General features: G+C 39.0%; 1 protein-coding gene across 3 annotated transcripts in view; it reads right to left on the minus strand.

The window, feature by feature from the left end:
* Positions 1 to 27,427, minus strand: part of KIF26B (kinesin family member 26B) — a 323,532-nt gene that overhangs the window by 118,693 nt on the left and 177,412 nt on the right. For 2 of the 3 annotated variants that reach the window (XM_063124311.1, XM_063124310.1), the window contains exon 5: positions 8,090 to 8,273. In XM_063124311.1, coding sequence (XP_062980381.1) covers positions 8,090 to 8,273 — 184 coding nt within the window. Of the gene's footprint in view, positions 1 to 8,089; positions 8,274 to 26,169; positions 26,763 to 27,427 lie in introns of those variants that run through there. The other variant, XM_063124312.1, reaches the window with a different exon arrangement.

The raw sequence follows: 27,427 nt of genomic DNA on the forward strand, positions 1-27,427 counted from the left end.
AGGCTCCTTCCTGCCCCCTCCCTGAAGCCATGGCTAGAAGGAAAAAATGTTTGTCTAGGCAACATACAAGCTGTCCTGCATAGGATTGTTGGCTGCCTCCAATTTCGAAGGCTGGCAACTATCTGAATAAGATTGAGCCCTAAATATGCATGAGTTTGTATCTGTACAAAACCAGTATTTCTGATGAAAAATAACATATTTTCATTATTTTTACTACTATAAATGCTGTGCTTCAATAAGCTTTTATTTTAATTTTCTCATTTCATTCATTCATAATTCATTCCATACCATTTTATTTATATTTTATTTTCTCAGCAGACTCAGAGAAATTTTCCCACTTCGGGGAATCTCTCTCACTTGGGCTGAGGCTACAATCCCATATACACCTATCTGGGAGTAAAGCCCCATTGAGACTTACTTCTAAGTTGACATGCATAAAATCGCATTTAGAGCCTCTCCAAAACTTTGATCAATTAATCAAATTGATTCATGTTGCAGCCCTGATATCTACTGTTCAATTATCAATAAGCAAGCTTTAAGTACTTCTGATCAGGTCTTAATGTCTGTCTTCCTAGCACACAACTATAGCAATTGCTAGCTTTATAGGCCTTACAATAGGGTGACCATATTTTGGAAACCAAAAAGGAGGACAACATGGTCGCCCCCAAGGGGGCGTGTCCAGTACCAAGGGAGCGTGCCCACCCGAACATAGCCTTCGTCACTTATCTGATTTTACAGCACACATTTAAGACAAATCTGTTCTACATAACATCTTAATGTTAAAATCGCTTGAAATAAAGAACAAGTGAGAGATTCAATGTATCTGAAATTAACTTCACTCACTCCTACTTTTGTAGGTTTTGCTGTACTTTGAAGCTTTTGCTATGCTCTGTGTGTTACATTCACCCCTTCCCTCAAATATCTTTTCTGACTGTATCTTCACTCATTGCAAGCTGCTGTTGTTGTTAACAGGGTTTGCTACTGGCCCCAGATCTGTTTCAAATTTGGTATGGCTAAAGCTCTACTTAAAAGCTATCATGGTGCCAACTTTCATTTCTTTATATTTAAAAATGATGATTTTAAAAATAATAATTTAAAAACTCAATTTTTAATAAATTGCTAAAAAATCAATGGATGAACGGATCTGTTTCAAATTTGGTGTGGCTAAAGCTCTACCTAAATCCTATCATGGTACAAAATTTCATCTCTTTAACTTTTAAAATGACGATTTTAAAAATAATAATTTTAAAACCTCAATTTTTAAAAAAAATCCTAAAAAATCAAGGGATAAACAGATCTGTTTCAAATTTGGTGTGGCTAAAGCTCTACCTAAATCCTTTCATGGTGCAAAGTTTCATCTCTTTATCTTTAAAAATGACAATTTAAAAAAATAATAATTTTAAAACCTCAATTTTTAAAAAATTCCTAAAAAATCAATGGATTAACGGATTTGTTTCAAACAGGCAGTATAAAAGTCAGAACAATTCAAGTTTTAAAAGCTTTAGGAAAAAGAAAAGTTTTTAGCTGAGCTTTAAAAGCTGCGATTGAACTTGTAGTTCTCAAATGTTCTGGAAGAGCGTTCCAGGCGTAAGGGGCAGCAGAAGAAAATGGACGAAGCCGAGCAAGGGAAGTGGAGACCCTTGGGCAGGTGAGAAACATGACATCAGAGGAGCGAAGAGCACGAGCGGGGCAATAGTGTGAGATGAGAGAGGAAAGATAGGAAGGAGCTAGACAGTGAAAAGCTTTGTAGGTCAACAGGAGAAGTTTATATTGGATTCTGAAGTGAATTGGAAGCCAATGAAGAGATTTCAGAAGTGGAGTAACATGGTCAGAGCAGCAAGCCAGGAAGATGATCTTAGCAGCAGAGTGGTGAACAGAAACCAATGGACTGATGTGAGAAGAAGGAAGGCCAGTGAGAAGAAGGTTGCAGTAGTCCAACTGAGAAATAACCAATGCATGAACAAGAGTCTTGGCAGAAGAGACAGACAAAAATGATCGAATCCTGGCAATATTATACAGGTCATATCTGGTCATATGGTCACCCTACCTTACAATAACTGAATAAGGTAAAGTTTTATTCATAGCTCTTCTGTGCCCTCTCCATTTCAAATAGGTCTTGTAGTTTTTTTTCAGTTTTTTTTAAACTTGTAGTAGTGCTAGCCTAATTTCCTGCACCTGTGCAGTTGCTAAAATGAGGCTGCAGGTTAGGAGCCTTGCCCGATCCCCAAATAAACACAGGTGGAGGAGAGAACTAGGGACATTGCGAGAGTCTGAGGTGGGGGTGAGTCCAATGGACTCATCCCACCCTACCCCCCCCCCCCGGACCCTGCTCTCTGAATCAAAGGGCAGTCGTTCAGCAGCCACCCATCCCCATAGCAAGCCACCATTTGCATAGAAATGGTGGCTCGGGAATTTCTGTAAAAATAATGTTGCGCAAATGGAGGCCATAAAGGGGCCATTTACACAACATTACAGGCATGAATGGTCCCTTATACTGCACAAGCACATCAACATTAGCCTCCCTTTCACTGACTTCTTCTCTATGACCCAGTTCATGTCTATGATCCCATTCAGTTGTGACAACAAAGTGTGTTTTGTCACGATGAGAATGAGATTTCACGAGCCTTGGTTCTGCATGCTTCCCCCTCCCCTCTGTTCCTCTTCTGTGTATAAAAGGAAGGGATCAAAAGCTTCCACTTCCACTTTTTGAACTTGGGGAATTGTGGCTGGTTATAACTATCATTAGTTAACAATCTTGTATATCAAGCCACATTTTGATCAAGCCACATTTCTCCCTAACCATAGCCAGAATAAGCCACAGTTTCCCAGGCTAACCGGGAAGTGCATTCAGTTCAAAACTGAAAACAGAAGCTTTTGCTCTTATTGTGGAGAAAGGGAGGCGAAGGAGAGATGAAGCACACAAGCTGAAACCTCATATACGTTAATTCTTAAAACAACATATTGACTGGGTTCAGACAATATGCTAACTCATGATGGTTTATTTTCCCATGATGGGTTAGTATGTCATCTACGTGCTGCTTTTGCCACCCATGTGGCTTATTTACTGAAAATAAGCTACCCTGGAACCCACGGTCTGCAGTAAGGGTTATTTTACCCAAGATGTGTTCTCTGTCAGCCCATTGTGTGTAAAAGACATTGGCTAATGAGCCATTTGGCAAGAACAGCTGAAACCACATTTATCCAGCAGGGCCACAATCACCATTCACTATCATGCCCAAACTCTCCCCCCTATTTAGCTCCGATCGATCGTCATAACAGGGATCTACACCACTGCTTTAAAGTGCTTTATAACAGTTTTGACAACTGTTGGGGTCCAGGACACACTGCATATACAGGTTTCAAAACGTTTTCAAAGTGCTTTAAAGCGCTTTAAAAGCAGTAGTGTAGATCCCCCCTGGGGGTCCTCTTTTTTATGCTCAGAAAGATCCCTACAGGGAGCTGAGAACGTGCCCCATTTCTTCTGTGGAAGCGAGGATGTCATGAATGAGAAGGGGTGAGAGAGGGTGCCCACACTCCCAGGGCAACCCTTCCCATTTTTTTAATGCCTTGATTCTGTGCTTGTGTAAGTATGGAACTAACACATAAAGAAGGAAGGGGAAGGGGAAGTGGGTTTCCAGGGGGTGCTTGGGATGTCCGCCACCCTGGCACAAATGGGGAACCAGTTGGCAAGCGGGTGTTTCAGAGCAGGATGGAGGAAAGTGGAGGGACTCTTCACCACCCCACTTTGAAACACCCACTTACCAGCCAGGTTCCCATTTGCATCAGGGTGGAGGGACCCCCCCCCCCCCGGGGAATCCACTCCTGCTCCAGTCCCACACCACCTTCCCCCCAAGAATAAAGAAGAATCCAGTGATTAGGATACTGGGGCAGAAGAAATGTGAACCAAATAGCACCAGCTGTTGTTTGTTATGGAAGTGGAGCTCGATTCAAGACAAAAGACATATTTTTGAGAAGAAACTGTAGGGAAGCTATAGAAACATCAGGTTACAAATCTGCTGCTTTGGCCTGTAAATACAAATTGAATCACCCATGGGCTAGATGTGTGTGTAGATATGAGTTTCAGCGTGCTTCAGACTGCTAACCAATTTGCAGTATAGAGCTCATTTCAGTATACACCTCTTACTTTAATTGGATTTGGTTAGGAATTGATCTGGAAGAGAGAGGGGGGGGTCAGAGAAGACCCATGACATGTAATTTTCTTCACTCATTGCTCCCTCATTAGGATTTTGAATCTCAGCTGCGGTATTGCATTTGACACTGGTGCAACTCCATTAAAAAAACACCATAAGTATCGTGTTAGAGCAGTGAAAGTGAAATTAGGGTAAAATAAGAGTGAAACAATCCTGGGGCTATATTGTCATCCTTACTATGTTGTCAAGGGTGAAGGAAATTATGCTAAATCCCAACTAGTTTCAATAGGTTTTGTGAAGAGATAGTTAAAGAATGGAGGAGAAAAACCAATGGGTGACCTGTTCTTTTTCAGATACATATTTTTATATTGCGCCAATCTGCATATTGCCTGAGAGAACATAAGAACAACCATGCTAGAACAGACCAAAGGCACATCTAGCTCAGCATTCTGTTCACACAGTGGCCAACCAGATGCCCACATTAAACCCACAAGCAAGACACGACTGCAACAACATCCTCCTGCTACTGTTCCCCGGCAAGTGACATATGCAGGCATACTGCTTGCAATACTGGAGTTAATATATCCACCATGACTAGGAACCATTGATAGCTTTATCTTCCACAAGGAAGCCCCATCTAACAAAGTGGGACTTACTTCTCAAGAATGAATAGGATTACACTGTAAATAACCTTAATGTCTACAAAAATTGGGGTGATATCGGTTGCAAATATATAATTAAGCAGGTGCAGTCAGGTTCTTTAGCCCTAACCAATAATTAAATAAGGGAATTCTTACAGTAGCATAGTTTGGCATCTACTAATTATTTTGAAACAATCCACTCAATCTAGATCACACTGGACTATATATTTTAGTTGTTTAGCTATCTTGTATTGAGGCCATTTTTGATGTTACATTTATTTATTTTAAAAAATGCTTTTTGAAAAGAAGACATTAAAAAGGTAAGCACACATTTATCTTTGTAATTATGGAAATGTTGGATGTAACGACATACTACATATATGTAAAGGCATGTGCACAGTCCAAGCTTTCATTTCACAGCAGCTCAATGTTGAAGAGGCAAGCTGCTTTTAAGTTCAAACTACAGCATGACTCTTCATCAGTATGAACAGCTATGGTTACAACATCAATTCCAATTGCATTACAAACATACAGCGCACATACAGACCTTATCTAGAGTCTGTGCATTTTATACTCAATGTTACAAAGGTGTGAGTTTGGGGGCATTTCCTAGCATTTTCAGTTTTTAAAATATAAATATGGAAACACAACATTAAATAACACCCTTAGATGTAGCTCCTACATCTTATTATCAGCCGAGAACATAATTCTCTTGATAATTCTTTCTGATCATACATATGAAAACATAGACATGAAAAGACATTCTTAGTAGCTGGTCTCCAACTCTGGAACCTTTCCTCTATTTTCTACAAAAACATCTTAGTGTATTTGTTATATATTTGACCTAGGATTCATCTTTTTAAAATAATTTAAAGATCTGTGAATATAGGAGATGATGCATAGATAAATAAATGAAATAAAATTAATGAGGAGATCTGCATTTGAAAAAGAAATATGCTGTCAAGAATGTTGATTTGGATTTTTTTTTAAATGACTGCAGTGTAGGAAATACATTTGAGACAGAATGCTGTACAACACATAAAGTGGATGCAAACTGGAGGAAGTGATATATACACATCCCATTGGCATCAATAAGACCTGAATATGTAACTTTGCTACCTATTTATTTAAAGGGGAATTAAACACTTTCTTCACACTGCACCAGCTTGCTATATAAATAAAATAAGCCATCATCATTATCTTGCCATTCCAGCATCCTTGAAATTTTTCATAACTTCTGTGTCCTTTAGATTTTGACTGAGGAATTAATATTCTTCATCTGCAGTTATTCATGTATATTCCCTACTCCTATCTCTGATATATTAAAATGTAAATTATGCTACAAAGGTAAAATTATGGGAATACTGAAATGAAAGTATATGAGCTTTAGGTCATAATTACAGGATAACTTCAAGAGAAGTACAGTAGAAGATATGAACTTTTATGCTAGAGACTGCAGAGTACATGAATTAAACATAGTTTCTACAATTCTATCTTTTTGAGAGGCTTGTGGTGGGAGGGGGCAGGAATGGAGAAAATGTGTAAGATTTCTCCAAACATATCCTTTCTTGAATATATCTGATAAATACTCTAATTGGAAATAATTATGCTCCTGTGCACCCTAAAAATAGCATTTTCCTGTTCCCCCTGCAGTCCCCCTGCCCCAAATATGCTCCAGAGGGTTGGGGGACCCTCCAGAACAGATCTGGGAGGGGGTGGAGGGGGGCTGTCGGGAGAGGAGAGCAAGATGAAGTCAGATTCGATGTAAGCTCGTAACATCTGAAGTTTTGCCTTAGCGCAAGAGTTTCTAATTCTTCCCTGTTGCATTTACTGCCCATACCATCCTCCTCTTGCATAGGACAAGGAGCTTATGCCATCAGTTCCTCAGAAGACCATCAACAGCCTGAGAGAACTGTTGGGTCAGCCCCTCCCACATCATCCCAAGGTCTACTTGAGGACCAATGTGCCCTGTGGAAGGGAAGAAGAGAACATGCCCAAGCTGATATTTAGAATTTTAAAATTGTAAACTACTTCGGGTATCTTGGCAGAAAGCTGATATATAAATGTAGCCAATCACTAAATTTTTCTTCTATAACCAGTTGGTACTGATACACCCAGCCTAACAACTTCCAGAAAGACCACTGATACAAAGTACACATCATATTTACGGCTCAAACACATATGGATTTAAGATCTACAATGTGAATTGAATCGAAACATTTTGAAATTCAGATTGAAAAACTGTACATCATGGCCTCTATAGTCTTCAGACATCAATAAAGGCTGGCTAAACTATCTTCTGGAATAAACAGATTACACTTAACAATGTTTCAATTTTAAAAGTTAATTCGATTGCCACGTTACAAAGAAACCTCAAATTATGATTAGGTGAAAACACATGATTGTTTACAAAATATGTAGGATGTCATTCATTTCAATTCTCACCTCTTAAGAATTTGCCTCAAAATATTTTTGTATGCATTAAGCTGAATTGTCTCTGAAAGTGCACTGTAGCCCCACTACACATGATGAATTGTGCCAAAGCTGCTTCTTGATTTACGCAACAATCATGTTCTCTGGTACTTTCTCTAGTAAAGACGTGAATAGCAAGTGCTATATCTTAGTGTACAGGTGGCAAAGAAATCAGGGTTCCCCAGTGTGTATGCTGTTATCAACAAGACTGAAGCTGTACACACATTTTCTTAAAAGTAAGCACCACTGAATTTACTGTAAATGTAGGGACCCGGAAACCAGTGATTTTCAGGCTCACCTAAATTCTGTTAAAAGCACTTTGGAGCTCCTTTCACCTTGCTTCCATTTTCATTTTCAACCTGTTTTTCAGCTTGATCAAATAGGAAAAGTGCACATTTCAAATGGCAAAAGTGTCAATTTCTGTGCATATTTTTCAAAGGAGCACAAGTTTCCCCATTTTCTTGAAATACGTGAAAATGCATATTTGTTGAAAATGCGCATTTCAAAGTGCACAATTTTTATCATTTCTAAACAGAAAAGAAATTTGCGTACATTCCTATGTAAATGTTTGTTTCAGGAAAGGCTGTACTAATACTGGTGTAAGTGCAACAAACATTTTTGCTGAATGAAACAGCCCTCTGTCTTCTGTGAGGGAAGAGTTTTCTTCCCTAACTATATATATATATATATATATATATATATATATATATATATATATGCAGATAGATGGATAGATATTTATTATTTATTTAAAACATTTGTATCCCACTCTATATCATTAAGATCTCAGAGCGGCGTACAGATATGTTGTGTGTTAATCCATACCTTGCCCAATCCTGGAGTGTCCTTCACTTTGTTGACTGCCCTCAGCAAACATGGTGGAGCAGGAGGTGGAGAAGTCTGCAGGATAGTGCTGAATTTGGTAGAAAACAGATGAGATTCAGAAACAGATGATGTAGAGGGCCTATGTTTCTTCTTTTTGGAAGATAGATTCAACTTCTGAGCAGCTCTGTAGAGGAAACAAGATACCAAAGAAAACAAAGACTTTGATAAACGGTTACATAAATTAAAGGGATGTCATGTACAGTCACTGACTCTAAAATAAATAACTTTGAAAGTTTGATCCTTATTATGCTAGTTTTCTTGAGGGAGACAAGTCTACTGATCGAAGTGGACATACTTCTTATTTACACCATTTTATTCAGTTCTTCAGTTTAGCACATAGGCCACGTCGTGCCTGTCACTAAATTAATGGGGAGCACAAACAGCGATTTATGTTGGACAATTCCAGTTTCATAAACGGACTTCTGGCTCACAAAGAACTGTTTGTCATTCCTAAGGCTTTGGGTGAAGCATGACTACCTGTGGAGTACTTGGATGTAAGCAGCCAATCACAATTATGTTAATACTCATTATTAAATGCCCAAGTGAAATTAATGAACATATAAGGACCCTAGCACTAGCTATTTTAAACCTCTGACACCTCATAAAAATCCAGCCTACTTCCTGACATGTGGCAACCAATCAACTTTATGCTATTTGTAAAGCAGTTAGAGAATCATACAAACTAACAATTCAGTAGGTTAAATAATTTGCACTTTGATTTAGGTACTGAGAGCTAAGATTTGCCATGTTTTTAATTTAAAAACAGACTTTTCCTATATTCAACTCTTGATTATTGCTGCAATCCAACTTTTGAAATATTTGGCCACAATGTTTATTTGCAGCACTTGGCATTTGAGAAGGGACTTAGCATGGAAAAAATATTGAACATTGCAGGGGGTTTTCTCCTGAACACTCTCACTTGGTACACAAAAAGTAAAGGAAGTGTGTGTTGGTCCATAAGAAAAAAAAATCCAAAATACACAGGCTATACTTTTACTAGGACCGACCACAATGTCACAAACTCTCCATCAGGCTGGATGTTAAGCAAAGTGGGGAGGGAGAGAAAAATGCTGGCTAGCTGTTTTAACCACAAAGTCTGCATTTAGTAACAGCATTAAGATGGAGTGAAGGAGGAGATTGCAGACTTAATTGGATTAGGCTATGAATTTCTATGGTGACATTATTACATTCTTATCTGGACATTCCAAATGAAGTCAGCTTAAACATTTTCACATTTGGCTCTTCATATATTTCACTTCAATTTATAACTGTGCCAGCAATAAATTACTGTGTTACATTCACCATAATTCCACTAATCTAAATGCAAGTTACATGACCATGGATCAATTTAGAGATATTTTTAAATATGGATGGCGATATAAAAATCTATTAAATAAATTAGAATCTTACTAAAAAATTTAAAAAGGCATTGCATGTTTTATCAAAATAAATTCTAGAAATCCGTAAAAACTGAATCACAACACGTTAAATTCAGAAAGAAGACCATTTTATTATACAAGCTCTGTTGTATAGACTGGTTAGAGCTGAAATCTATGGAATTCACTACCGCAAGATGTAGTGATGGCCACCAATTTGGATGGCTTTAAAAGGGGGATGGATAAATTTCTCGAGGACAAGGCTATCAATGATTACTAGTCCTGATGGCTATGTACTACCTCCAATATCAGAGGCAGTAAGCCTATATACACCAATTTCTGGAGAACATGGTTGAAGGTTACTGTTACATTGTGTCCTGCCTGTGGGTCCCTGGTCGACAACTGTTTGTACATTGTGTGAACAGAGTGCTGGATTAGATGGATCCAGCATGGCTCTTCTCATGTTCTTTATCCACAAATATTTGAACTTCGCCATTTTTGAATGTGAGATACCAAAGCAAAATTTGAATGTGATTTTTTTAAAATTTACAGTTTTACATTCAAATACTTTAGGCTTAGCATCTCTTGATGGCTTTCATTCAGTAGGCTTCAGCAGTCTACTGTCCAGTATTAAATACCTTAGGGCACAATCCTATGCATGCTTAGACAGAGCTGGCTGGGGCATGCTGAGAATCGTAGGACTTTTTTCTGCCTAAACATGCATAGGATTGCCTCCTTAATAAGTTAACTACAAAATAAATAATACAATTACATGGCAATTTTCAAATATTACTTTCAAATATGGTATTGTTAATAATATACTCCTCAAATTACTGAGGAAACTTGGGCTATTTGGGAGCTTATCACAAGAATAGTTAAAAGGCAGCTTAGTCCTCCTCTGTGATGCACCAACCACACAGGAACGTTGGATAGATGATAGGATATTCTGTTCACAGTGTGTGACAGTGAGGCCCAACCCAGATGTGCCCTAGGGCAAGGATGCACAAGCCGTTTTGGCCTCTGCTGGGGTTGCTGGGTTATGTGCATACACACAAGTACATTCACATACAGTGTCCTTCACACACCACTCACTCACTTAAATCCAACTCCTCCCTAAGAGTGTTTCAGAGGCCTGCTTCGATCAGATAAAACCAATTTATCGTTTAATTTCGGTCCCATTCATTTCAATGGGTCTACTCTAACTAGGACTAACATTACATGGCTTGGGATCACAATACCTGATGGAATGCCTCTCCCGACATGAACTCAACATTTAAGGTCCTCCTCTGAGTGCCTACTCCGAGGGAAGCTCGGAGGATGGCAACAAGGGAGAGGGCCTTTTCAGTGGTGGCCCCCCAATTATGGAATGATCTCCCCGATGAGGCTCGCCTGGCGCCAACATTGTTATCTTTTCGGTGTCAGGTCAAGACCTTTCTCTTCTTCCAGGCATTTAACAGCATTTAACAACATATGCGAAGTTTGTTTGTTTTTTAATGGACCCCAGAACTGTTTGTGTTTAAAATGGATACTGTTTTATACTGTTGTTTTTATATTTCTTGGTGGTTTTAAATTTTGTATACTTTTAAAATGTCCACTGCTTTTAACTTTTGTAAATCGCCCAGAGAGCTTCGGCTATGGGGCGGTATATAATGTTATAAATAAATAAATAACATTGGATACAACCTTTAGTCAGTAAAGTATTGATTTAACACTATTTACATGTTGTTGCCAGTCTAACCTTGAAAGTGGTTCACATTGGTTCAGTGGGTTGAGGGAGAAGGAGGAATTGTCCAAATGCATTCAATTTTAGGGCTATTCCCCCTCCCCACTCAGCCTCCTCTAACACAGATCTATTTCTCCAACCTGTTTACATGAGTACTTTTGGGATCCAAGCCACAGAGGTTCTTTTACTGATAGGAAAAATGTTCTCTGAAGGGATATGTTGAAAACCACTATGATCTATCATTGTGTATCAGCCATCTGAAACACCATTGAAAATACCATTGTGCATCAACCTGTCAAATTTAAACCTTCAAGTCACTAAACACTGAAATCAAGTATGATTGGCTGTCAATACATAGAAGTAATATTTGGAAATATTCAAGCATGCAGGTGGAAGAAATCACAACAAAGAATTTTGAGCAGAATGGGAGAAAATTCCTATATATTACATGTTTTCGTGTAGCGTCAGCTGGGAAAATATAGTAACTGCTCTACCTAATTCAATATGTCAGTTTAAACTGTGACTGCTACAGCTGAAGCACAATCACAGGCCTGGCAAGCTTGCTATGCTAGGGTGACCATATGAAAAGGAGGACAGGGCTCCTGTATCTTTTGTATCTGGTCACTCTAGTATAGCTAGAGCACAGCTAGAATGACCAGATACAAAAGAGGGCAGCTTTAACTGTTGTGCTAAAGAGGGAATTTCACCAGGGTTGATCTACACCAAGCAGGATATAACACTTTTAAAATAGTATGAAAACTGTATATGTAATGTGTCCTGGGCCTGAACAGTTGTCATAACCATTATAAACCGTTATAAGCAGTAGTGTAGATCCTGCTGCATGCATACAAATGACACCTGCTGAAATTCCCTTTTCTATGCAACTGTTAAGGAGCCCTGTCCTCCTTTCCATATGGCCACCCTTGCTAAGCATCTCCCACTTCTGGCCTCCACTGTTCTTACTGGCCCAAAAAATGTTCATAGACTTATTGAATGGAGAACAGGGGCCAAAGAACTACTAACCCATTTTTCAAATGTTCGATCTCTGCAAAGTATTCCCAAATTATGAAATAGCAAGTCTTCCTCAGACAGGAAAACACTAACTACCTGAAGTAAAATGATATAAAATAAGATGAGTTGGAGAGCAGAATTCACTATTCAATTATAAACATTACCCAGGTTAAAAATCGTGAATTAGCAATCTGCTTCCCAGCATATTCAGCATATTCACAAAAGCTAGACTAGAAAAAGGATCAGAGAAAAAGCTTGTATTTCTCCTGGCAGTTGCCCAGGCCTTTCTTTAGCCAACCTGCTTCACACTGAGGCAAGGTAACTTGGCCAAGGACAAAAGGGAAATTTGGCACCTTGCTTATCTCACTCACTGGGCTCCAACTGAATCCTTAATCCTCAACTGTCTTCTTACATTGGTTATGTCTATTGTCTAAACAGCCTTTTAAAAAGTCTGTTTTCCAATTCTGTGCTCTCTGATTTCCCTGTTTTGACCCAAATTTCATTAATAAAAAATATATAGAGAACGGTAAAGAAAATGCAAAGGTCACACATGCATTTTGGAACACTTTGCTGTATATTTTCAAATTCACTCATCAATTATTTTTCAAGGATTAGGTCAACTTATTCTTTCAACACACCTTCCTTTACACATGCATACAGTTAAACCCAAGTTATTCTATTGGAATATAGTTTTTGATAAATAGTTTGATCCATTTCTTGTCTCCTGCTTCTTTACCCAGACACATTGATAGCGTGTTGTTTAGCTTTCTTAACTAGTGATTTAATCTTTCTAAAGTACTTACTGAACTAAAAGGTCCATTGCTGACATTTTTCCTTAAAGAAAAAGAAACATTGTTGGAATATAACTGGCCTTTTCAAAACCTTAGAATGATATGCCATTTTGACAGTACTAACCTTTGGAATGGCATTAAAACAATAGAACCTGGATTCATTTTGGCCAACAATTGGAAAATGGATGTAAAATATATGTGCTACATCTCTCTCTCTCTCTCTCTCTCTCTCTCTCTCCTTTTAGAAATGAAAAACCAAGAAAGGAGGATAATAACGGAATGAGACTTTCTACTTACAGACAGGAAGTCAAAGAAAGATATATCTGTGGAACCTCAGATGTATCAACATTGAAGAGGATTTAGAAAAAGTAGTAGAGATTTATGAAATCTATAAAAAGTATGTGTATGAAAAGCTACTATCTGCTTTGTGTACAATTCTAATACAAAGTAGATCTTCCATATTGACTGGGGCTTCAGCAAATTTATTTTGCAGTGTTTTGTTATCTCCTTTAATGGCCAATCCAGGTAATGAAGTACTAGAACATGTGAAAAGTCCAGTGAAGACAGGTGAAGATAGTAATTTAAACAATAAAAAAATCTAATATATTTATGAACTCAAACCATTAGCAATGTAAAACATCACTGTGAGGTATTCAAGTACTGTGGTTCCTTGGGGTCACATCCTGGCCCTTCAGAAATTGAAGGGTCAAAAATTAGCAGTGCTTGTTTGTTGAAGATGATGTATCAAAATGTTCAATTTTGATCTTGCCAACAGGGGCAAACTAAACAGTTGACTCTGATTCTATTTAAGGAATACCAACCAGTACATTTCTGCTACCCCTATTTTACCTCCAATGCAGGTCTACTCAAAAGTAAGTCCCATTGAATGGATTGGAGGTTATTTCCTACTAAGTATATTTAGGATTGCAGCCTAAACCTAACCAACCAAGGAAAAGGAAGCTTCAGTGTTCTACGTGTTGTAGCAAAAACAATAGAGAATCTTGTGGCACCTTAAAGACGAACAAATTTATTCTGGTGTAAACTTTTGTGGACACTGTTCACTTCATCAGAGGCATGTGTTGTCATGCCCTTCTGAGTGAGATGAATCATGAATGAAGTGGAACTTTTCAGATAAAACTCATTTCGGTCTGTACATTTCTCCAAACCTTGTTCCACTTTCATTTAACAATTTTAAAACAGACTTGAGAATATCTGGAAATAATTTCAGTTTCTTCTTGCATCAGTGTGTGTGTGTGTGTGTGTGTATTTCTGTGTCTCTGAGGATCTATAAATATGTCTCTTAAAAGCCCAGTAAACACTTGACGCTTGTTGTTCTTATTTTTTATGCATGTATTTAATTTCATAGCAACAATAAAGTTATCCAAGCTGTGCCTTTCAGAGCTATTTCCATTTTACATCTTGGGTGGTTTAACTCATTCAGCTTTTGGCATCCTACAGTACCTGGTAACCAAACTCGGCTGGAGGTACTATAATCACTCAGCAATTAATTCCCATGGCTTGTTACATAATTATTACACACAGTCAGTGCCAAATTCATAATCATAACACCGACATTGACCTCCAAAATCTTAAGGCCCCTTTGTCAAATAGGTAATTATACTAAAATCAGTGGATTTTCTCTCTGAGATGCCAATTTCAAACTTGCTAAGAATCTACTGGTTTGCAGCACCATCATGATGCACCATTTCCATGCAAGGTTCTGGGTTGTAGGATTCCCCCCACCCCAGGGCTCCTAAAAGAACATGAAGCAAATCTAGCATCCTTTTTAAAAAAATATAAGAAGTTGTTACAGTGTCATTTTGGAATGTGTGGTGGGTGGGAGGAGAGGTACTTGAACGTGCCACTGAAGTAACACCAGAAGAGTTAAAATCACAAAAGATAAAACTAAGAGCTCTGTCGCACCAGCATTTAGTCACACTTTTGTCATGCATTGTTTACTGTTTTGCCCCACAACCCTCACACAATGTCATCCCTGTCCTGCAGTCACCTCACCTGTCCCCTTCCATTTTCGTGTTTTTCTGGGGCAGGGAAAGTATGGTATTTTTTCTTCATGCAGGATAAAACCTCCCTTCCGTAACCGTGCATTGCTGTCCTCACACTATGTCGCAGAACATTCCTTCTTTGGGGCATGTGCATTGAAGGGCAGTCTTGCTGATGAAAGAGGAGTGCGGGGTGGTCAAACGGACTTTCGTTGCTCCAACCCCACTCTCATTGCTCTATCATCCATGCGTTTCAGTTCCCTCTCTTTTTTTGCCCGCTGTACAAGGTGCCCAGTCGATAAAACACTAAATCGCTAAACTTTAGACAACAAAACCAGGGCGAAGGGGGGAGGTGCCCACGTCCATCAGAATGTCCATCAACCACAAGAACCAATGAACTGGAAAGGGAAGAAGAAGGGACGGGGTGGGTTTGCAATACCAGTAAGTGCTAGCCCGCACAGGTGAAAAGGTAAACAAGGCGAAATAGCATAACAACTTATGCATGTGAAAGTGACCAGCAGTTGATGTGCTAATGAAACGGAGGTGGAAATTGCAGATGCATACCAGGAAAAAAGTAGGTGTGATAGAGCTCTAAGAAGAAAAATGTCTACATATCAACCCAGGCGGCTCATCAACGTTGATAAACACAGGTAAAACAATATAAACCTTCAAGGAAAGACTGTCTAACCTGTCTCTGGCTTCTCATCCAAACAGTTTTTGTGTAGTGGTGGGTGGAATTAAGGGTATTATATGTGATGCTAACCATAATATTCTCTAGATCACCATCAGTATAGTAAGGTATACTTTAGCCTTCTCCAAAATGGTGTCGTCCATATATTTTGGACTACAACTCTCAGGATTCCTGACCATTGCCAATGCTACTTGGAGCAGATGAGTTGGTATGTAACATCTGGAGGGCACCAGGTTGGGTAATGACAGGGTATAGAATCTCTATAAACTCTTTATAAAACCTCCCCAAGCCTGACTGAAAACCCTCTGCTCTTAGTTCCATGTACTGGTCACTTAATAACATGATGGGGAACGGCTTTCATATGAGCCTCTTATAAAGTACCAGCAGTATTATCTTTCATGCTGCCTGGGGCTGATGAGAACTTCTGGAGGACACCAGGTTGGGGAAGACTGCCCTCTATTGAGAGATGCCATCCATATTTATGTAATATCAGAGAATTGTGATATTTAAAATTTAAGATTAAAATTCAGTCTATTATCTTTTACATGGTTTCAAACTATGGACATTGCAGTTAGAGGTAGCATTTCCTAGTCATATAACAGAACAGGGATGTTTGTATGTATTTAATAAAGTGCTGTTGTTGAAAGCAGCCAGATTTTGCAAAACTTTACCTAAAAGCTTTACCTAATCTCTCTTTTCAGGAGATTAGGCTGAACAAGAAGTTACTTTTACAATGCAAATGATTCTGGTCAATATTTTAAACAAGGAGATTTCATAAGCTCAAATCAATTTAATTATTGATAGATCTGAGTTGCATCCATGTTTATAGTCCCAGTGGTCATTGGAATTTGAAATGAAATAATAAAAATGAACCTAAGACCACACACACACACACACACACACACACACACACACACACACACACACACAGAGAGAGAGAGAGAGAGAGAGAGAGAGAGAGAGAGAGAGAGAGAGAGAGAGAGAGAGAGAGAGATTTTATTCATGCCTATTCCGGCTAGCTTAAATCTTTCATGATCTCCGATACAGAAAAAGAGCAGCATCACATCCAAAACCACAGCTCTCTTTCTTGTACTTTAATACTCTTGTTGACAGAAAAATTACATGGAACTGGAATGGGGCACAGTTGATCTCTCTCTCTGCATTTTGCATTCGCCCATCAAAAATTGTGGGAGCCACTATTTTTGAAAGAGGAGGCTTTCTCATTAATTTATAGACAATGAAATGCACTTAAGACCACCACTGCAAGGCAGCCTTCTGTGTTGAATTACAATTTAAGGCTCAGTCCAACGTTTTCTGAACAGCTTAATATTGTTATATAAATTATGGACCCACCACCGTGAAGTTACTAATATTTCTTAATAATAATCTGGGACAATTACTGCATTATATAAAATATTTACAATTTAGCCTTCACTGATAGTTGTCACATTCTCTTGATACAGAACCAAATATGCATATGCCATTCCAGCTGCCCTTAAAATAACTAGCTTTGAACATCCATCACTATATCTCTAAAAGAGAAACATTTCTGATTCAGCTGGAGCCCTGGAAACAACTAAAAGACATGCATAACTGTTACATCAGATAGCTCAAAGAGACAGCAAGGAAAAAGAAGATTAAATATACAAGCAGCCAGACTATGGCGCTTGAGTACAGCTAAGTACTAGTTCTGCTATAGCTCCTGGACAATTCAAGAGGATGCAGAAACTAAATTACAAGAAGATTGTTCTAAAGATGCAACAGACAATTCCCCTTCTTTTCTGATCTGATCTCTTTTCGCATAACTGGTGGCCCAAAAATAGATGGGTTTGAGGGATTTGCTGGAGAGAAGGAAGGAAAAGTGGTTTGACTGGGAAAAAGAAGAGAACTCATCTACAGATAGCAGTAAAAGTCACACCAGTAATTTAAGGGGAAATACAGATGGGTAAATGCAGGGGGAGTTTGGGGAGCAAATGGTTAGTGAGCGTGTTTAAATCATGGTTATGCAGCCACCATGCTTAGGAATGGTTCACACAGCACACTAAGTCATGTTCCATACGACACGTTAAGCCATAATGTTTAGCTCAAAATGCTTAACCACCGTGGCTAAGTGTGTCGTCTGAACAGGGTCACAATGTCTACCAGTTTCCCCAATCCGCATATGTATTCATGCTCCAAAAAATTTAGTGAGACAGGAGCCATGCCAGTTCTTCTTCAGCTAGACTTGTACTTAAATGTCCTAGATAATTTTATCTTTGATAATGCTTTCCACAATTTTATCTGGAACAGACATTAAATAACTGACTTGCAATTTATAGGATACCTCATATCTCTTGTTTAAAGTTAATGCTACTTTGGCTGTTTTCCAAACCTTTGATAGAGAGGCCAATCTTTGGAACGCCAAATATTTTTGTTAGAAAATGAGGATTTTCACATTTGAGGTCTTTAAGAATTCTTAAATGAGTCCATCTGGACCTGATTATTTGTTAATTTTTAATTTGTCAACAAGGCCTAAGATTTCATCTCTTAACTTCACTATTTGCCTCAGTTCTTCAGACTCCCTTCCTGAAAAAGTCAATTCAGGCATGGATATCAGACCTACATCTTCCGTAGTGAAAACAGATACAAATAATTAATTCAGCTTCTCTGCAATATCTGTATTCTGTTTTAGTACTCCTTTAAATCTCTTATCATCTAATGGTCTAATTGCCTCTCTATTTGGTTTCCTGCTTCTGTTTTATTTAAATAGTTTTTATTGTTGATCTGAATGTTTTAGCAATAGGCTTCTCAAATTCTTTTGTTGCAATAAATTCCTTATTGCCTGTTTGCCTTTTTGGGTGTACAAATTTCTTTTCATTTTTTTCTCTCTGATTTGGGCAATACTTCAGTTTTCTGAAGGAAGCCTTCCTGCCTCTAATAGATTCCTTGACTCTGCTCATTAACCACATCCTCTTGGATTGGTGATACCTTTCCTGATCAAGGTATACATTCTACCAGAACTTCTATAATTGTAGTTTTGAGTAACCCAAGATCTTTCTTGATCGATTTTCAGAGATTTGACTTTCTAGACTTTCCCTTTCAACTTTCTTTTTATTAGCCCCCTCATTTTTGAGAAGTTTCCTCTTTTGAAGTCAAATGTGCCTGTGATTTGATAATTGTCCACATACATATATGTTCAATTTGATAGCACTGTGGTCACTTAACTCAATTCTCGTCTCGCCTCTTGTAGGTTCCATGACCTACCGTGTCGTGACATAGTCATTTAGAGTCTCTAGAAATGCTACCTCTTTTTATTCTTAAGAATCCACAAACTAAATTACCTAGAACAAAAATGATAAGTCTGCAATGCATTAGTGTTGCTACCATTTAGTGCTAGCACTTAAATAAACCTTGTGTTCTCACTCTTCTATTTTCAATCAAGAGAATTGAAAAATGACATAAGATTGAATACACTCTACTCAAAAGAATAATTAATTGCTGGGAATCAGTAAATTGTATAGAGGTATGAAAGATACCAACAGGAAGAATTTGCATAGGGTAGAAAGCTTTTAGAATTTGCAACTCTTCCCTCACTATCTTTTGGTCTTTCATTAAAAAGCTAATTTTTTTAAAAAAATTATGGGGGATAATAACTGTTGATTTGATGCCTGCTGGATAATTAAGCAAAAGTTTGACATTTAGTTTTCTTTCCCAAAGAACAGATGCTTAATTTTATAAACTGAAATAAAGCTATTTGCAATTGGAAGGAAGACCTTACAAGTATGTTCATAATTAAAACAGAGGGGAATCACCATAGCATACACTATAAATGATACTCTGCCTTCGTGCTACCATCATGCTAGTAATTGCAGATGTAATCAGAGAGGTGGAAGCACTGTGTGGACATCTGCCAAACTTTCAAATGTACTGAGGGCCCATTAGAAGAAAGAAAGCAATCCTAAAACTGTACACCAATAGCTATATGCCACCGAAAGAGGAAGAGAGCCTCTCTACAAATCCCATGAGTCATAGACCTCTTCATATACTCTGGTCATACTTGGTCCAGAAAGTTAGAAGGCTTCTATGGAACATGTGAGATTGTCTTCTGGTTTTTCTTCATTTCTCAACTGGTACGGGTGTCAGTGCTGACCAAACTTTTCCAGTTTAAGGCCAGCCTTAAAGATTCAGGCACTTGTGTTGAAACAATATTGTTTCCGCATAATACCTATGGTCACCCAAGAGCCAACACTGCTAGGCCTGAAGAAGAGTGATGATTTAACACCCTGTAAACCTTACATTACTTTACACTTAATCCAGAGAAATTAATGTTGGAGGTTGGTTTTCTTTATCGCTAGATATTCTGACACGTTCCATTTCATCTGTTGTAGAAATGACCAAGGGAGAACTATTGGCGATGTGAAAAGAAGAGGTGGAACATGAACGCGTAAATGGCCTGGTAGAAAAATTAAATAACTCTTCCTATTTATCTTGAGAAAAGCAATCTCAGATCAAAATGAAAGCTTTATTCTATCTGTAAGGTATTGATCATTTTGAGACTTATCTTTGCTAGCTGGTTTTATCAGTTTAGAGCTTCTGGGATCTGAACAGCACCAGATGTGAAACTCCTTAGAGGCAACTAGAGCTTTTTTCTTTTCCTATCCTCTCACCTTGACGCTACCATTTTACCGTTCAGCACTTTTACTGATTTCAATCAGTGCTTTTCTAAAAGACTCTTTGAAAACAGCAACAGATCTAAACTCTCGTTCACTAAGAAAAATTGCTCTGTAGCCTTCCTCAGAAACAGTGCCCTTGGCCGCTAATCATTTTACTTTTAATAGTAAGTGTAGCAGGCTGTGTGAAGGTTTAATAAGAAGCATTAGGGGCCATTTATAGATGGCACAGAACAGATCTGTAGATATAGCAACCTGCTATTTGGGAAATGAAGTTACTGCATCCAGTTTACCTTATTTCTAATTTTCCATCCATATTGTCATGATAATACACAAGCACTAAGCAAGCTTATTAAAATGTTAATTTTTAAATGACTATAAGAAATTATCAGGCTAGGGGAGTCAGCAATTAAAGAATTAAAAACAGGTAATAATGCTCCAAATGAACAACATTTTTTCTGACTGGTTCTTAAGCCTAGATCTGTTAGCTGAATTCAGCTAACACAGCTAGTGCCTGTCCAAATACCCAGCTAAAAGTAGAAATTAGATTGGTATGACAGGGTTTGTTTGTCTCAACTCAGTAGGTTCCAATCTACATCATGCAAGCAGGCTTCCGCTGTCATGACTGGACTTCTCTTTCTTCTCCTCCTCCTCCACCTGAACCTCCCAGATCTGATCGAAAGGGTCCTGCAACCTCCTGGAGCAGATTCTGAGGGTGCACAGGAGACTGCAGGGGGGAGATCTGTTCCATTAATGGAAGGACACTGTTGGATCTCATCCAGTATTGACTATTATTATATATCCTACTATTTTATATGCTTAATCAATTATGATTGCAGCCCCAGAGATACATGCCTAAACAATGAACTTGTAAGAGTAGAGTGAAATTTGTTGATAACATGTTCTAAAATCTTTTCAGATCCTAAATTAAAGTGATGATGTTACGAGCCTTTTGTCATCTTCCTTCCCCACTCAAGTGATAAGCAGTATATTTTTCCTTGCATTTATCTGTTGGGATTACAGCTCCCACAAGCAGCTGTTTGGCCATTATGTAAACAGAATCCTGAACTAGATTGACCCTTGGTCTGATCCAGCACGGTTCTTCTTATGTTCTTATGATCATGCCAGTATTCAAATATAACAAATAATAGGTTTATAATTATAAAAAAACATCACTAGTTGCAGCTCATTTCATACCTCTGTCTTTTTTAATTGCTCTGACACACTTGTGCTGCACTGATATATCCAAGCAGATTGGGTTTCCAGGGGTACCTGCAGTATTCTGCAGGTCTGCTGGTAGGGAACTATTAACATGAAAATTTGGAGTCACAAGGCTCTCCACTATTCTTTATAACATTCCACTAGTGACTATTTAGTGCCTTGTTCTCTAACATGTTCTATGTACGTGGAAAGTTGCCTTATACTGAGTCAGAGTATTGGTCCATCTAGCTCAGTATTGTCTACACTACTGTAGACAATTTGCAGTGGCCATCCTGGCATTTTCAGACATGATTCTTTCCCAGACTCTCTCCTTTCTGACAACAGATGCCTGACTCGTATGGGTTGATCCAACACTCTGTTCCTCATCCAGAACCACTAAGGATGTATAAAAGTGAATAGTAATGCAATATCCTGATATTTAAGAAGGGCTCACCACAAGCCCTTGATAAATTGTCAGTCATGCCTTTGGTGCAGTTTGGAGATTGAACTCTGATTATGCTTAATTTTAATCAATCATTGATGAGAGGGGTCATACCTGTCAATCTCTTCAAGACCACATGAAAACTGATATATTTATTCACTTGCACAATCAAACTTTACTGATGAACCAAACCTTACCAAGTACTGATCACCCATCCCTCAATGTCTACAGTTTTTACTGTGATATTGAGCTCACTACTAAGCTCTTGGAAAGCTTGATTCAATTTTTTCTTTAGAAGGGTTTTGATGCTCTGATGCACAGGGAGCACTCAACAACTCAGACAAAGAAATGTTAAGTGTCTTGTCTAATATAATCAAACCATGAAAGCTGTGCTCTTGTTCCAATAACAATGTGTGCTACAAAGGGGATCTTTATAATAATGTAAGATGGACTCGAGAGACTTGTAATGAAATGTGCACTGGACACAGCATGCCCAGTTCTGCCATGGCCCCAGACCTGATATTCTAAGAAAAAGCAAAATTAGAAAAGCTGTACTTATGGTGTTTTCCCCAAAGCCAAATTAAAATACTGGCTGAAATTCTAGGCAAACTGTACTGTTTTTCATTGTGCTAATACCCAGATATATTAGATTTGTGATGGCAGGGGAGGAAACCCCTAACTATTTTAAGCCATCTCATGAAGCTGGAAGCCAGCCAAATTATTTTGAATGCTTAACTGCAGACTGTAAGATTGCTGTATGAAACTAGTATGCCCGGCCATTTGGAGAACATTATTTTTAATTAGTTTCTAATAATATTGGGTGCAGCCATTCTTTTCAGGCTAAAATTAGCAGCAGCAGCAACAGCAAAAATACATGACGCTAAGTGAGGGAAAGTCTGGACTGGGGAAAAGAAGGTCTTTGCTGGCCTTCTTAGGTAAATCCACCAAAATCCAAGGTGGGAAATGCTTGCTTCGCATTTCTAAAATAGATTTCAGAACCACACAACAAAGAGCCTATAAGGATGCTGTAGAATAACATTCCACGGGAATTAGTGCCACATTTTCAGTAATTTTCATTAACTTCTTCAATGATCTGAACATCACAGTTGAAAATAGCCAATGCCAATTTGAGAGGAACTTCAAACATTCTAGGATATACTAAACATCTAAAATTAGCTAGGGTGACCAACTGTCAGGATTTCCCCGGATTTGTCCTGGTTTTTGTCCTTTCCATGGTGTCAGGGGGGATTTTCTATAATTTTCAATAATGTCCTGGAATGACACACCTTCCCCTTTAAGGCTGCCATTAGCATGGCAGGAGGGAATGACACGCTTTCTTGAGGCACATCATTCCCCCACCCCGAGCTCCAACTGAGGTCTTAAAGGGGAAAGTGGGTCATTCGTGGACATTATAGAAAAGGCCCCAATTGGAGTGGATGGTGGTGGTGCAGAATGAAATCCTTTCCCCTCCTCCACTCCAATTGGGTTCTTTAAGGTGGTGGGGGAATAACGTACTTTCTGTAGGACTCAGAAAGCTGCTTCCCCACACAAAATGGTGTCCTCTTTTTTGGTTTCCCAAATATGGTCACCCTAAATTAGCTCAATATACTACTGGAGAACTCAGCACAGAGCAGCAAAATTAAACAAGTACAAATGTAAAATGTTGCAAATTGGGAAGGAAAAACCAAATTCAATCATCTAAGATGGATGGTAACTGGCTATGCAGCATTTGCTTGGGGTTTTAATAGGGTGGGTAGGTGGGTGAATAAGGCTGAAAAATAACCCAACAGTTATATGCTGTTTCAAAATACCAATGCCAGTGTAGGTTGTATCAAAGATGGAGACAAGACATCACTATTCTTAACACTGGAAAGACCTCAATTATATCCAATTTGGGGCGCTATACTTAGGAAGGATATAGACAATTTGGAAAAGCTACAATGACAAGGAGTCTAGCATGCAATTCATATGAGGACAGGCTGAAAGAACTGGTGTGTGTGTGTGTTAACCTAGAGTAGGCCTGCACAGCTTGTGATCAATCAAGTAGTAATCAAGCAGATCATGGCACACTGTCAACCCTTGGCCTTTTCAGGGTACAGGAGAGGACTCCGACAAAGACAAGGATCAGCCCGCTCTTCCAGGAGAAGGACAGTCAGTCCTATATTCAGGCCCCACTGAGCCAGAAGACACAGTCTTGACATTATCCTCTTAGTCAGAGGAAGAATCCCCAGCAGAACCTCCATCTCCCAAGCCTCACAGAAGTTTGAGACAACAGAATCAGGCAAGGGCCCTTTAACAGTCCAGCCAGTTCCTCCAGAAGGGGTGGAGCTAACCACACTACAGAGCATGGCTGCCTATCTAAGTCTTTAGTTGGCTCTAGCTTGCTGCTGAAACATCCTCGTCCTGTTTTCCTAGTGGAAGAGATCTCCAGTAAACAAAGCTCATTCTGAGCTGTGATCTCGTTGCAGCTGCCCTTTACATAAGAGGACTTCAGCATTTACCTGGGTTGCTGTGCCTGATGGACTTACCTTGACTCGACTCTACCTACTTGACGCAACCTTGATATGCCTGTTCTACATAGACTGGATCTGTTTGTTCAGATCTGACCCTGTCAGATGACATTGCCTTCCCCTGTGTGCCTCAAATAACTACAGAATAAATAACTACCAAATAGGGAAGATTCAAGACATGCGTAGTGGTCTGCCAAGGATCTAATAAACCCTTATAATCAAGCCCTGCTGGACTGTGACTTGGAAACAGGGTAGGGATAAGGGTGATTTTTCCTAGGTACAAGTTCTTCCTCATCATTCCTATAAAATCTGTGACTAATGTCTCCCATTAGTAATTTAGGAAAACTCCCATTTCTACATAACATTTAAGCAGAAGAACAACTGAATCCCCCCCCCCCCGCACACAGACACTACCCACTCACTTTAGCATATTCCAGCAGGCTAAAACTGGGAGGGGTTCCTCTCTTTTCTGGCCATCCAAAGATCAGGTGTTTTGTTCTTGCTTGCAAGATAAAATTATGAGTGTTTCTTCCCCTGCCAAATCACTGATGAGTGAAGAGTAAGCCCAGGACCTGAATCTAAGCCCTTGATCAACTATATAAGATATTTTGAATTCACCCTGTGATTTAAAACACATCTTCCCTATTCCAGATTTTTACATAATAATCACCTCCACCCATCTAGCACTCAATTGTCATTCTAATTCATGGCACAAAGTCTTCCCTGAGATAATCCTGAATTGGACCACCAAATGGCTATTTCTGGGAACATGAAGACATTCCTGGGCTAAGGAAACCAGCAAGTCTTGTACATGCAAGTTGGCTACAATTGGAGGCATCCTCCCATCCCATCCCAGAAGCTGAATAACAGCAAACGTAGCCACATCCAGATTATTGCCTTATAAAAGAGAAGTTGCTGACACATAAATATATACAGAAGTTATAGAGAGGAAAGTGGGTGGTAGAAGACTCAGTCAACACAGTTGTCAAAAATAATATGTAGTATAATAGTGTACAGAGCTTCCTAAATCCTCCTTTCTTCCCAATTGGTTAGTTTCTACATGTGTCAACCATCTCACTCAAATGAGGCAATAACCTGGATCTGGCCAGGTCTGAAGAAGAACAAATCCCTTTACTGTAATGGAGTGGTGCTGGTTTATCCTTCATTCACACACCAAATGTAAAACAGAAGCCTTTTTCATTGTTTACTCTGCACTAGAGCTGCCAGCTGACATCCCAGAACCAAGAGATTCTGCAAAAGTGTGTTATGTCAGTTGGAGAGGAAACCGTTTCAATTAGCTACAGCAGAGGCAAACAACAATTTTGACAATTGTTTACAATAAAATCTGAGTGTCATATCTGGCTGGATTTCATCCTTCCAAGCATATTGCAGATTCTGCACCAAAAAGATAAGGAACAGTCTAGATTCAACCCTGTCACTCACATGCATTCAATAACAAGACTGCATAATTTCATCACCACTAACTTGCCAGTATCAAGTGAACAGCAAACCCAGGAAGATTTTAATCATATCTTTACAAGGTATATGTTGAGAGTTGTTTTTCACTAAAATTAGGAACCCAAGCCCTTGATTTACTGTTCAAGTAAACAAAATCATATCCACTTACACGGCTCTCCAGTCCATCATCAGCACTTTAACATTATAGCTAAATGATCAAATGTGCAATCCATTTCTTCAAGCCAGTTAACAAGTAGGTTCGCTCAAAGGTTCCTCGCAGATCCGCAGTCATGTCGCCAAGAAGTGCGACAGTAAAGGAAGCAAAAATATTAAAATCCACAGGGGGTCTGAATATTCTAAGAAGGAACCCAGGATCCTGAGTGCCAGGGAATTCTAGCCTTGCTGGGCTGTCTCAGTCTCAAGATACAGCTCCTGTTTTTTAACCAACTGTTACTTCATATTCTATACAGCACCCTGATCCATCCCCAAATTTCTCCTCTATAGCAGATCTTGTTAACATGTTGCAACTTGATCTCTCAGCAGTTGAGGAGAAACAGCATCAGTCACTCTCTTCTCTGTAATCTGGGAAGGGTTTGCGTGCCTCTCTGTGAGGGAGAGAATGCATGTGCATGTAAGCAGTGTGTGTGTGTGTGTGTGTGTGGCAAAGAGAAAGAGAGAGGGGCAAAATGAAATAAACACCTTGCTGGAGCTCCTATTAGCATATTGTAGTTTAGGAATTCTCTTCAGAGCAGCTGCTGTGAAAAAGAAAACCATCCAATTGTGTGTCCTTAGGAAGCTGCCTTATAGGTGTCCTTAGGAAGCTGACATTGGCCCATCTAGCCCAGTATTGTCAACACTGACTGGCAGTGGGTCTCCAGTCTTTCACAGAAGCATTTTTCCCAGGCCCACCTGAATATGCCAGGGAATGAACCTGGCACCTTCTGTAAGCAAAGCATATAATCTACCACTGAGTCACGACCCATCCCTTCTGTTCTTACAGTTTCAACCTTATAATTAAATATAAATGAAATAATTCTATCTGTATATTCTTATTTCCAATTCTATGTATATACACAAAACACAGACACACGTATTTACACTGCTCATATATGAAAGTGAGTTATTCTTAAAATATTATGGATGTTGCAGTCATGCTACATCTTTGCTGCCTCATAGGACTGAATTGCTGGCTCCCATGAAGCAGAACCACAAAAATCTCATAGTCATAGAAACATAGAATAGTAGAATTGGAAGGGACCTATAAGGCCATCAAGTCCAACCTCCTGCTCAATGCTGGAATCCACCTTAAAGCATTCCTGGCAGATGGCTGTTCAGCTGCCTCTTGAATGCCTCTAGTGTGGGAGAGCCCACGACTGCCCTAGGTAACTGGTTCCATTGTTGTACTGCTCCTGTAACTTGAGCCAAGT

Source organism: Elgaria multicarinata, chromosome 4 (genome assembly GCF_023053635.1).
Source record: "Elgaria multicarinata webbii isolate HBS135686 ecotype San Diego chromosome 4, rElgMul1.1.pri, whole genome shotgun sequence".
NCBI classification, from domain to species: domain Eukaryota; kingdom Metazoa; phylum Chordata; class Lepidosauria; order Squamata; family Anguidae; genus Elgaria; species Elgaria multicarinata.